The sequence below is a fragment of the Haemaphysalis longicornis genome, unplaced genomic scaffold (assembly GCF_048455015.1).
Source record: "Haemaphysalis longicornis isolate Haplotype H1 unplaced genomic scaffold, Haemaphysalis longicornis Haplotype H1 scaffold_12, whole genome shotgun sequence".
Lineage (NCBI taxonomy): Eukaryota > Metazoa > Arthropoda > Arachnida > Ixodida > Ixodidae > Haemaphysalis > Haemaphysalis longicornis.
Window position 1 is genome coordinate 114,511,558 of NW_027526225.1, and position 13,707 is coordinate 114,525,264.

Genomic DNA, 13,707 nt, shown 5'->3' on the forward strand with positions numbered 1-13,707 from the left:
GTGGACAACCGCCGCGGCAAGCCAGTGCATGCGGAAGAGCGTTCTGGCCGCGCCGTATTATCGAAGTTTCATGAACGCCGCAGCGTGTACCCACCCACACGGCTCAGTCCTATAGGTGTTCTTCCTCTCACTTCACCGATGCTCTTAGTGAAAGTACTACGGCGCGTCATCACGTTGCGCGCTGTCGAAGCCTGCGCGCCGTGTCAACACAGACACCACAGTCGGTTCTTAACAATGGACACGGTGCGCGTGTTCCCGAAGGCAGGCACACAGTCGCTCAAAGGGCGACGTGCTCTCAGGCGCGCCAGGCCTCCATTCAGGGAATATTACATCGAAGCTTCAGTGTCGCCACTGATGTTGCTGTAATAAGCCAGCACACCCTGCAGGAAAGCCAACTTTCTCTGACGATGATTATGAATGATAGGGGGTAAAGTGAAAGAAAAACTGCAGCATCTCCACTCCGTGGATGATGGCGAAGGTGAGGAGTACGCGGACTCAAAATGACATCCAAGTTGCGCCCCGAGTGACATCCGATTTGCGCCCCGACCATCATTCGATTTGAGCCGTGAGCTGCACCTTGATTATTCCCTAAATGAAACTGCTACTCACGGCTCAAATCGAATGACGGTCGTGGCGCAAATCGGGTAGTGTGCGCGCGGATGGACGCGGACGGACATTGGGAGGTCCCAAGGTACCCCGCACCGTTACAGGCGAGGGAGTATTTGATTGATTGTAGGGTTTAACGCGCCGACACTACGGAGGCGATGAGGCGCGCCGTAGTGGAGGGCTCCGGATTAATTTTGACCACCTGGGGATCTTTAACGTGCGCCGAAATCTCGTACACACGGGCGTTTTTGCTTTTCGCCTCCATCAGAAAAGCGGTCACCACAGCCGGGAATCGAACCCGCGACCTCGTGCTCAGCAGCGCAACGCCTTAGCCACTGAGCCACCGCGGCGGGTACAGGCGAGGGAGTAAGACGTTTGACTCTCGGGTACTAACTCACGTGCGTAGCCTGGCGGGTGAGTCGACTGACACTAACTCTGTCTGGTCTACCAGACACGGGCTCGAATCCTGCCGGTTCCTGTGTGATTTTTTGCGATTGTAAATGTTATGCGGACGGACGCGGACGAACATTGTGTGGTACTAAGGTGCTCCGCACCTAAAAAACGCTCTCCGTTGCCGGAATCGAACCTGGGTCCATCGCGTTTTGAAGCCGGTGGTAGCCGACTGCTCCATTTCGATATTGTTGAAGCGAACGCCGAGCAGCAGGTGCCGATTCGCGCCGTACACCCCACGCTCAAACATTAGGCCTACGGAGTGCACACGTGAGGGTGCTGTGGGTATTTTATAAAAGCTGGGCGTACGTCCAGAGTAGAACGTACTCGCAGTGTGGGATTGGCCAACCAAGGAATCCATCACGACAAAGCTTCGCGTTCAACCATCGTCGTCGTTAGACGGAGGGGTGGCATTCCCTGTTATGGAATACCCCTTCCTGTCCATTGTTAATGTCTGCAGAGATGTTCAGCGTCAGTTCGTCTTCTGAAGAAATTGGAAAAAGAACAGTGTATGGAATGTTGAACAGTGATATGTCACATATATCTGAAAACTACAATCATCGTCGTCATCTTCCCCATCATCATCGTTGATTGATTGATTGATTGATTGATTGATTGATTGATTGATTGATTGATTGATTGATTGATTGTAGAGTTTAACGCGCTGACACTACGGAGGCGATGAGGCGCGCCGTAGTGGAGGGCTCCGGATTAATTTTGACCACCTGGGGATCTTTAACGTGCGCCGAAATCTCGCACACACGGGCGTTTTTGCCTTTCGCCTCCATCAGAAAAGCGGCAGCCGCGGCCGGGAATCGAGCCCGCGACCTCGAGCTCCAGCTCCAGCTCCTTAGCCACTAAGCCACCGCGGCGGGTATTATCATCGTTGTCATCGTCATCATCTTTAAGTCCACAGGATGATGATGCTGACGACGACGACGACGATGATGATGATTAATGTTTCGGGTGTATACACGTAGGTACGCACACTCGCACGCGCACACCAGCATACGCCACACTACGCTACTACGCTTGGAGCAATCATTGAAACATTATTCACCGGGCAAAATATAATTGAATATAATTTGCCTAATTGTTATATTTTTTGAATTGCGAACGTGCCGGGCATTAGGCTTGACAACTCTCTTCGAGTCATCCTATTCATTTATTTTCGACATGCGAATTGACGTGAAAGATAGTGAGGGTAGCGGGATGAACGGTTGTGGCGGACCAAAATGACGGCGATCATAAAACCCGCGTCTTCTATGCGCCAGGGGCATGGCAAGTAGATGAGAGAGAGAGAGAGAGAGAGAGAGAGAGAGAGAGAGAGAGAGAGAGAGAGAGAGAGAGAGAGAGAGAGAGAGAGAGAGAGAGAGAGAGAGAGAGAGAAGAGTCTTTAATGATACGGGTGAGGTTAGTCTGGCCAAGGTTCCTAGCTTGCTACACCAGATGTATGAAAATAATGAAATCGATTAAGTGATGATGATGATGACGATGATGACGATGATTAATAGAGTCCTGTTTCGATAGCCTGATCCAGTCCTGTGTTTCGCAGGAAAGACAATATAGCTTTTCTCGCTCGAGATGTTCGTTTAGAGTTAGACCAAGGGCCCAACATGTCACTTACAGTTAGTCCTTTAGAAAGAGAAAGGCCCGAGGTTACTAAACGGGACGTCCTAGCTGCTCTATACCGCGTACATTCACATAATACATGGTTCAAGTCCTCGCGAACGCCGCAAAGAGCACAGAAGGGGGATGCGACCTGTTTCATTTTGAAGCGAAAGTAGCTTGTGATGACATCAAAGGCAAGTGAGAGCCCGGTGTCACTCGTTGACTGGGAAGGCGAGGCAAGCCTCCAAGGACGCTTCCATTTCGATGCAGCTCAAAAAGACTTTTGACCCCAAAACGCGCTGCTAAGTGGTGTGGTGGACCGACGTACAAAAGATGGTGTAGCGGCGGCTGTCATTGGGCTCTGGCTGCGTAGAAGGGGCGGCTCATGAACCTGGTTTTTTACAAGTACCAGCGATAAGGTGCATTCGGGGCCGCCGCGTGCAATGCTGGGGTTGGACTGTCTCGTGGCAGTTTGCTTCCAGGAGGATCCAAGACTACGACATCACGGCTTGCGCCACCGCTCCTCTGGGACACGTCGAGTTCTTCAGCGCCAACTTCTGTGTGACGATTTCCAAGTTGATGGTCGCTGTTACCAACGGAGTTCGCGAGCGAACGTCCCTGGATGCTCTTATGTGACTCCTGGGATTGTGGGCTTGTGCCATGTGAGGACACAATTCCATGGGGCTGGATCGGGGCACCGTATATGGTCCAAAGCATGCCTAGTCCACACCTGTGAAAAGTTCCTCCGCGGCTGGCCATGTACGCCATGTACCCACACAATGCGCCTGCACTTGCGAATACAGCCCATCCCCATGAACGCTTTAAAACATGGTATGGGGCTGCCCACGCATGCGATTCCCCGTTCTTAAAGGGGCACTGACACAAAAATTTTGCATCTTGCTTTTTTTTTTTTTTGCGATAAGTAGCTAGTGACCTACTTATCACCTGTAGAAACCTCATTTGCTTCAGCGTGCGACGGTTGTTTAATCAGGGGCATTTTCAGTGGGGCCAGTTGCAGTTTCGGTTTCAGTGGGTGCCGCGAAACGATGTATTTTTTGTGAACAAAGCTGACCACGTTGTCGTCGGAAGGATATCACAGAGCAGAGCTGCCGTAGCACTATCGAATCCGCGTCGCCGGCAGTTTCTGAAAATGCCCCCACGTACTGATCTCGGGAGGCGCTTAGTTAAAAAGCGACCGTGGACGTGACGCAGGCGCTGCGAGTGCAAATGCTGCCGCGGCTAGAGAACGACCCGCGACGCTCGAGACAGTGGGTGGCAAGGCGCGCGCTGGGAGCAGCCTGCCGGTGTGCCCACAGGTCCGCCTACAGATGTGTTCGGCTCAGCACTGCGGCGGATATTCGCGTGCCGCTCTCGTAAGCGGTGCAGATGACAATTTTTAATGCAACCCGCCATCGCATCATTAACTCATTTCTCATATTAGCTGCCATGGTTGGGACCTGAGTCCAATTTCGTGCAGCGGTAACAAGCTATCACTCGAGCTACCTGCGCCGGCCTGCGCCACTTCGCGGCCGTGGCCTCCGTCTGCACAGCGACCGTACGGCTCGCTCAGTGGGCTTTCCGTGTCTCCGGCGCGTTTTCCCGTCCAATGTAAATAATAAGTAATAAAAAGTGTAGTGCCTGGAATCGTTGTACAAGTTTGGTCGCGGCCAGCTGCCCGATGAGCCGACGAAATCATGGCGCCTCCGCCGCCAACGATAGGGTCGTTCGTTCTCGGGAGCAGAAGCTCCGCCCTCCGATTGGAGCGGCGAGCCGACGGAAAACGCCGGCAGTGCGGAAGCGGCAAACACAAACTCGTGACATGTTGGATGTTGTTTATTTACAAAATATCCAGGGGATGTCGATTGCGCGAAGTCCTCTGCTGGCTGCTCAGTTGCGTTTCACACACTTTAAAATTGATTTTAAATATGTTCTAGGCTGTATTCGCCGCTGATATTTTGCAGATGATGTATGTGTGTTCACACCAATCTATCTCCGAAGTTATCTCGCCTTCAGAATTTTGTGTCAGTACCCCTTTAACGCCACCCCTGAGCAGCGGGAGAGCCAGCTTGCCCTGGTCTGCCTCGGCTGGTCCTGATCTCATGACCAGTACCAGGGCCATATGGGCAGTACGAGCCCAAGGCTTCCAGAGGACACTGTACAATCTTTCGTATGCTCCCAATAAGCCCTTATTCCTCCTTCTCCAGCACGAATCTTGAGAATTGGCAGCACTTTGCCCTTTAGCTAGAACCCTAATGTGGAAGCAGCAAATTTCGCCGACTCATTTCTTGATCTCTAAGCTCACCGCACGATCTTGATGAAGTGGGCTCAGTAGACATATTTCTGCTACGAACTTAGCAATTTAATCCAAAATACAGCAATTAAAACTTCCTCGAGGAATTTTATTGAATATTCGTCCGGTGTTTACATAATTGTTTATCATTATAGCAATGGTCACCTGACTGTGAACGCACGGAACAACAAAAATCTGTGTAATGTTTTCAACCTCGTGTGTTTGAAACATTCTGCCAAGATAACAGCGACAGAAAAGTTGGTAGGCTGTATTATTTTTCTGCCCACCAGTCACATAAAAATATTCACAAGAATATTCGTACCACAAGAAAATGCAACATGTATGGAAACGATTTTTACACCTTAAAAATTCTTATATTCCTTCCTCTATTTCTATCTCTTCCGGAACATAAATGAAACACTTGACATAGCAAACGGTGCAAAAGAGCTGTGTAGGCAAAATTTGACATATTTTACAGTACTACATGCTACCGAGAAACAGAACTTCAAATTATTTCATCTAATTTCAGCATGGTTAGGAGCAGCGAGAATTTCGTCATGATGACAACATGATGACGATACCTCGCTGCTTGTTTCCTTCGTGCAGGCACGGTGACCAAGTAGGTAGTTCCGCTTTGTTAGCGTGCTTATTGAAACACAAAGCTAAAAATTAAACCGGTTGTTAAATAGTTCAGGTATCCGAAAGACTGATACTTACAAACACGCACAATTAGCAGATACAGAAGTGCAAAAACGCAATAACGGCAGTTACTGAACGACAAGATAAAAAATGCCCCACTCTAAAGCAAGAAACGAACTAAATCATAATGGTTCCACACCCTAATAAGCTTAAGTAATAAAAAGAACGAAGAAATACAATATCCCTCAACAACGTGGTTACCCCAATACACAAAAAACTTCAAAATAGGTACATATAGACTGGCACTGCAGACACAAAACCACCAACACTACACGGTGAACCGGCGCAAGCATTGGGAGAAGGGTGTACGGAAGGTACCTCCTCCGATGAGGTGAAAAGGCTGACTGGTTCCTGACGTCAACCGATTTTGAAGTGTCAAAGGTTACAACCACCGAAAAAATCAAAGTTTAGAAGAGGCCTTAACGTCACGTTTTGTCAAGCCAGGGACGTCGTGTTACGAGGGGCCCCTTTTCCTCCCGTACTTCATACTCCTTCACGAGCTCCACCTGTCGTCTGCTGCTATCGTCTGCTTGCATCAACCATTGGATAAAAGACGGGACTAGCCTCGGTGGCGGGCATTGAAGCCGGTTTTTCGGCGTTGTTGCTATAACACGTTGAAGACGCGGGGCGACGAAATCTGCGCGACTTGCGCCGCACTTTTATAATGTACGGGAATAGCCAAGGATGGGCTTCTACTCTGTTTTTTGTCCACCCGTGCCATATAAATTCCTGTCCTCTTTTGCACGCCCACCTCTAACGCTTTTCTACTGCCGTTTCTCTCCTGCCACGATAAACACAGTGAAAGTTTGCCCAAGTCAATTCAATTTTACCGCGTTCCACTGCTCGCGCGCCACCTACTAGAACTGTTCGCTACTGTCGGACTTCTTGCAATGCCGGCAGGAGGTGTAGTGTCGGGCGAGAGCGCTTTTTGTATTTTGGGTCAAAACATTTTTTTCTATGCATATGTTTTTTATTTTCTGTCTCAAAAATCAAGCCGCTGTCTATTTTGTATTAAAAAAACACGGCAAATATTACTTATGCCCTAATATTATCCTCAAATATGCGTTTTGTTTTCTTTTTGCTTAAACAATGTTGGCAAGTATGAACATTGCCCCCAGATTTAGAAGTTTGGAAATTTTTTGCCTGTATAAACGTCTCGTTCAAGAATTCTTTTACCATTTGACCGAGCGCTCGAAACGAGGGACATACATACATGCATACAGACACACAGACAGAGCAAAATTTTCGCGTTTAAGTAGCACAAGAGAAACTAAAAATGCATGACTACGTCTTTAGAAGAGTTCATGTATCACGGCCAATCTATGACCTTCCAGAAATCCACCTGCCAAGCCCTATAAGTGTCCCGCAAAGGTGAAGGGTTACGACCGTGATTCGTACTATTAATTAGGGCCGTGCATTGATATGAAGAGCTTCGTAGTATCTTTTGTGTCTCGGGCAGCCATTCGAAGCGGGGGCAGGAAAGCCAAAACTTCAAAAAGAGAAATCCTACGCCTACGATCGTACGCCTACACAAGCGGATGCAAGTGCCAAATACCGGCACCGGTTTTATTTGCGTCTCGGCGAAGTTATAATGAAGGCTCCTGGAATAAGAAATCATAGACACTTTTCATATTTCTTAACTGTATGGTTTTGTAAAAAGAAAGAAGAAGAATTTATGTTTAAGCCTCCGCTATAAGTTCGAGATCGCTGTGTGGTCAGCAACTTCATTATTTTGAGATCGGAGGAACCGTTCACGTTTTGAGACACAGTTAGCGCTCACGTTTTCGGTTTGTTTGCTGATACTTTCAGATTTGTTTAATCTCGATATGGACAAGGAGGAGGAAGCAGCAGGATGCGCTTCCGGAAACAAATGGAGTATAAATTAGCGGTAGGATGGGACAATGTTTCGTGAAAATCGTGAAACACTCGATCATTAGAAAATCACCGTTAGAAAGTCAGTTACACAGTTGCGGCTAAATCACTAGTGCTGCCTAGTAACTATTCATCCCCTCATTGCTTGGACTTCCCTTTTTAACGCTTTGCTGGAATTCAAAAATGCAGTTAAATCTGGATGTAACAAACCTCGATGTAATGAATTCCTGGATTTAGCGAAGTTTTCCAATTCCCCATTGCCATCCCCATTGAAGCCAGTTTGTTTGCGATCTCTTGTAACGAAGGGGCTGCAGGAGTTAACCTTGATGCAACGAATTCGCTACGCTGATGAGTGATTGCTTCTTGCACTTTTCCTGAAAAAATCGGCTGGACAAATGTACTAATTTAGCGAATTTCGCCCGCATCGCAACCTGCCGCACGTATCACGTGTGAGTGCGGTGTCAATTAGGTGCTGATAGTCGGCGTGTATTCGCGCGTCTCCACTGTGGTAAGGGTTCGTGGGTGGTGAGTTCTGCTGCCTGAAAACGGAAAGATTTGTCTTTTCAAGACAAGCTCGCAATTTTAAATGCCGTCTCCGCCATCACCGCCGTCACCGCCTTCACCGCCGTCACCACCCGGTAAAGTATCCCAGCTAGCACGCTCTCACCGATTTTGAGTGCGAAAAAAAGCGCCAAGTTTGCGAAAAGGCGTTCTTTCAGCATACGTTTGGTCCTTAAAACGCGTTAAGGCATCGAAAATTGTCATAAGACGAAAATGATACTTAAGTTACGTTTGCTAACAAGGGGGTAAGTGTCCTTGCTTATTTGGAAGGCCGTGAAGTGACAAGGTCATTGGAAAGCAGCCGGCGGAAATCAAGCCGCTTTTCACTGTGATATATATTTGTCAACGGTTAGTTCACCGTCACTGATGTCTTGCATCTTGGTTTTGCTTCTGCTTCATTCACGCGTGCCTTAACTCTAAATCTTCATGTAACGAAAACCTGCATGTAACGAAAAAGGGCAAATTTTTGTCAACTTCGTTATATCCAGATTTGACTGTATGAAAAACTTAGTCGTTTATTCTAACTATTTATAAATTGAGCGGTGTTACTGCTCTCGTTTTATAGATAGAGCAACGCTGTACGGAGTGCCTCTTACTTTGAGAAGACGATAGTATATTTTCCAGAATATTGAATCTATTTAGGTATGAAGTTTATGCTGCAACGTCTAAGGAACACCCGTAAAGGTATTTTCGTAAATCTTTTACATGGCTTGCGGCTATTTAACTGTGAACTGCTTTGGTTTATTGTTAGCAACTGCTCTTCAATTCGACGGCCTGCAGGACCGATTCGACCCCGGATGTAGGGGCCAGCCGAGGTTGATCACCCGAAGACCTTTATGGGTTAAATAAAGTCTATTCGCCTTCATACATTCTCCTATGTTTTTCTCTCTAAATGTATTGCCATTGTCATTTCGCTTACCAATGTTGTCGGACACACCTTAATTGTGCGTGTGTGAGTGCTTGACAAATTATTACGATAATCATTTTTTGTGGGCCCCCCTGTCAATAAAGCACCGCAAGAAACCCAATTCTGGCATTCCTCAGTTGGCATGCGTTTTGTTGACGCCGGCATTTTTTCCCGTCATTTTGTATGCCAATTTCCAACACGGGAGGTGCAAAATCTTGCGTACGGCCCTGCACGGCTTATTTCTTTAAAGTGTAGAATGTACAATATACTTGCAACTTTTTTGTATGTTTGTATGTTTGCTTGACATGCACTGTAAGCTGTACTTGTACGTGAATCTTAAAACCCACTCCCTCTGTAATGCTTCGGCCCTGTGGGTACCTGTAAATAAATAAATAAATAAAACTTAGCTTTCAACACCAAGTGTTTTCATCGCCACACTGCCTAGTGTTACTAACATGTTCCCACGCCGAAATAATGCTTCAACACGGGGAAACAATATGTTAAGGCGAAACGGCCATTGCAGAGGGTGCGAGGGAGCGACAAGATAGTTTCGCAATGAACACTGCGCGGACTACGAAGCTTCGCAGCTGGATTGGGGAACGAGATGATAGCGGCACGTGGTGGAGTATAAACGAGGTTGTTTGCGACCAGGCGAAATGCCGATCGCGGCGTCCGTGCAGTTTCTTCTCCCGCCACCAGAAGCCGCCAGATTAGCCCTTCCTTGTGTCCTGCGCGATGTGCTTGCGACGTTATCTAGACGCCCCATGGAATGCAGCTAGCTTCCCTCCCCCTTTGTCCTACGCCGACCCGCCTTCAACTACTCTGCATGGGCATGCTCGGCTATTGTTTAGCATTCATCATTTTTATGTTCCACAAATTATAATTTTCCCGTGTTGCCCCGTTGATGAACGGCCATACCTGAACCGTCTCATGCCTTGGAAGAGAAAATGGCGGCTGCGTTATCCACAAGTTTGGGAGCAGAAACTACGGAGGCGCGTGGTAGAGGAAATAGCAGTGCTGTCTACAATTCTTTCACTCATCCAAACCAGTTGGTGCTTGCGTTACCAACAAGCTTGGAAACCGAAACTATGGAGGGGCAGACAGGCAGCAAAAAAGCACTCGTGGCAGCAAAGAAGCACTCAGCGCCGTGTGTCGTCATTTCTTGCCCCCTCTTTTTGCGCTGTTTTGAATTTCAATTACTGGTGGTACCTCCTGAAAACGATGGATTGCTTTCACCTCAGCTGCGAACGCCGGCTCTCGTGCGAATAATCTCACTTGCGGCTCACTAGCGCCTCTTGGCGCATATGCCAATAAGCGGAATTATCCTGCATATGACTCCGATCAGGTCCCGCTGCGCCTCCTTAGTGTAAATCTTCTCCCCTTCGATCACGACCAGCGGAACGTGGCCCACGGTCTTCTTGATCTGCCACGTCTTCTTGGCCATGTCGAGCATGTACTCCTTCCCGCTCGTGGTGACGCAACGTTCCATGAGGTGCCACTCCAAGCCCTTCTTCTCGACGCAACGTCGAGCGACGCGGTGGGGCGCTCCACTCCGCGACATGCAGGCTATGATATGCACCGCGGTGAGGGTCTCACGTACGCTCCGGATGATGCACGTCTCGATCATGTTGCTGCGACACTCCGCGGACCCGCGCGGACAGATGAAGTTGGGGTTCACAGTTCGCGTCTTGCTCACCCGTGCGTTGCCGAAGGGCAGCAGGACCAGGTGCATGTGGTCGCGCAGTTGCTGGTACGTCGGCAGAAGCTGCGAGACGATGAATTTCCGGCTGAAGGGGCAGAGGGATTCGTAAACGATGTGGACCGTGACCTTCTTGACGAACAGATTGTAGGATATCGACTTTGGAACTTTGGTCTTGCGCACGGTGAGCGCAGTAATGGTCGTCGGGCTTGCCTCGGTTTCTCCGGGCGTTGAGGTGTCCACGTAAACTCCAGAAGTGACGTTCGTAACGTTCTCGAACTCGATTTTAGTCGTTCCCTCTGCAGCCATCGGCGTTGTAGTAGTTGTTTCTTTGAGCAGCGTTGGAGTGGTTGAGATGGTGGCGTTACTGGTGGTAGTCGGTGCTCTCTTACTTTTAGGGCAGGCACCGTCGGGTTTCGGCGTAGTGGCGTTCGCTTCTGGCGTCGTTGATTTTGCGACTGTGGTCGTAGTCGTCGCCTCCGTAGTAGTTGCTGCGGCTTCCGTCGTAGTCGCCGTAGTCGTCGTCGTAATCGTAGTCGTCGTCGCAGTCGTTGTCGTAGTCATCGTAGATGTTGTCGACGTAGTTGTCGACGTCTCCCGGCTCTTCTGCGTTTTCTTGGCCTTCTTTTCTTTACTGGGCTTCTTCGGTTTAAATTTCAACGGGGTAATATGAGGTTTCCTTTTAATATGCATTAAATTCGTGTCCTCATGGTCGAAGAGGTGGTCCATGTCGCCATCGATGTCGTTGTGTAGCAAGTTCATTGCCTTGACCTCGCGAGCACTCGTAGGGACATACCACACACAAATGAACAACACCACGCACAACCCTAGCGGAGCGGTGCCACGAACACACTCCATGGCTGAGCGGAAAATGCGATAAATGCGCCTGCAGAAGGGTTGGCGAACGAATGTGTCTCTAACAATGCTCTCTTAGACTCCTCCTACCAATACACTGATCCCTTCCCTTTTCTTTATTTGATCAACGTGCAGCTGGCGCAGTTTCAACCGCAGTCGTGTTGAAATGTCATCTCGGAACCCTTGAGAACCCCCGCTGCTCAGCCATAAACAATGACGAGGAACTCCTCGACACAGCATGAAAAAGAAACATTTTACCATGCACGAATGCAAACGCGTATACCAGATGCAAAGCCGACTATGGGCCTTATAGACATTCGAGTGTCATCTTTTGTTCATTTATTTGCCACAGTCGGCCGGAAAATTGGCTATTTCTGCTGCCGAGAGGTAGTATATCTCCTTGGGGGATTTAGGGGCCTAACCAAAATCGCGTATCAAGCTCTCTACTGGACGCATAGACCCTCCAGCGCGGCGATGTTTCAACCCTTCTAAAGCTTGAGGCGAGGAGCTAGTTGCACATTTAAACGTATCGCCTCAGAATGTTGTCGTATGCAAGGGCGTGAACTTTTTGGGGATCGTGAAGTATCGGGGGAATATGCCGTTCAGAATTTAAATGCTTTAGTTGCGTAACTAAGACATGTGCTCCCCTGCACAGCACATGGTCGCGGTTTGGAACGTTTGCGTATGTGCATGCAGCTAGGCCTAGTTGAAAAATTAAATATACAATCCCCCTGGCGCATGCATCAGATTATTTGGTCCTACAAAGAGGTGAGGCATCGTACAGTGGACATACGCAAGATTTAATTTCGAAATAGGTAAGACACCCCCCCCCCCCTCTCTCCCCTCCGGAGGAAGATGAAACAGAGGGAAAACACAATAAGGACGAACAACAAAATAAAAAAGAACAAATAATCAATTCAAACTTAGAAGTAAAAACTTTGCGATGGAGAGGGCGTTCTCTACATGATCTTATTGTTTCCTTCGCTTTTGTTTTTCTTCCAAGGGCACTGCCGAATCGCTGATCGGGGTAGTGAAATCAGGCACCGAAGCAGCCTAAGCTTGGAGCATCACTTGAGGCAGAACTAGAAATTATTGGATGTCGTTATTTAGTCACAGGCAGAGCCAAATGTTGGTTCCATGAAATGGAGTACGTGGCGTTGTCCAATGTTTTGGGTGGGGCAGCGGCCCCTTGGGCCTCCTCCACGCACGCCAGTCTGGGTGGAAATTAGTATCATCTAGCACGCCAAGTCAACGGATTTGTACCTCTACGCGAGTGTTGTCGTGGCATGTGCCGAAAAGGCCATCTGTACAGTTCAGCACTCGCCGGTTTTTACGAGCTTTTTTTTCTAGTTAAAGCTATCTGATCGATGCGTACTCGCAGCTGTAAAGCGTTTCCCGCTAGCTTGTCTCGTTGTTCGAGTTAAGAGAATGGGCATGAATTCTACAGCATTGCAAAAAGGTTCCAGTTATTGCGCTTATGCGAAACACGTGAGACAGATAGAACACACTTATGCACCAACATCTATAGCTATGATTATGAGGTCGTAATCAGTTTCAACGAGTATTATCATTATCGTGGCATGTGCCGAAGAGGACATCTGTACAGTTCAGCACGCGCCGGTTTTAACAGCTTTTTTTTCTAGTTAACGCTATCTGATCTATGTGTATTCGCGGATGTAAAGCATTTCACACTTGCTCGTCTCGTTGTTCGAGTTACGAGAATACGCATCAATTCTTTAGCATTGCAAAAAGGTTACAGTCATTGTGTTTATGCGAAACACGTGATACAGATAGAACAAGCCTATGCACGAACATCTATAGATATGATGATGAGGTCGTAATCAGTTTCGACTAGTATTATCGTGGCATGTGCCGAAAAGGCCATCTGTACAGTACAGCACGCACCGGTTTTTACCAGCTTTTTTCTAGTTAACGCTATCTGATCGTTGTGTACTCGCAGCTGTAAAGCATTTCCCGCTTGCTTGTCTCGTTGTTAGAGTTAAGAGAATGCGGATGAATTCTTCAACATTGCAATAAGGTTTCAGTCATTGTGTTTATGCGAAACACGTGATACAGATAAGAAAAACTTGTGCACCATCATATATAGCTACGATGATGAGTTCGTAACCAGTTTCAACGAGGATGTCGAAGCAGCAA

The 13,707-nt window shown here is 48.1% G+C and overlaps 1 protein-coding gene across 1 annotated transcript; it reads right to left on the reverse strand.

The window, feature by feature from the left end:
* Positions 1 to 5,045: 5,045 nt before the first annotated feature.
* Positions 5,046 to 11,626, reverse strand: LOC144163315 (uncharacterized). The gene has a single exon (XM_077694244.1). It carries the CDS (start codon positions 11,551 to 11,553, stop codon positions 10,282 to 10,284), a length of 1,272 nt encoding a protein of 423 aa, XP_077550370.1. The 5' UTR covers positions 11,554 to 11,626; the 3' UTR covers positions 5,046 to 10,281.
* Positions 11,627 to 13,707: the final 2,081 nt, after the last annotated feature.

Coding starts and splice junctions, on each gene's coding strand:
- LOC144163315 (XM_077694244.1), bottom strand. CDS start 11,553: ATGGAGTGTGTTCGTGGCACCGCTCCGCTAGGGTTGTGCGTGGTGTTG.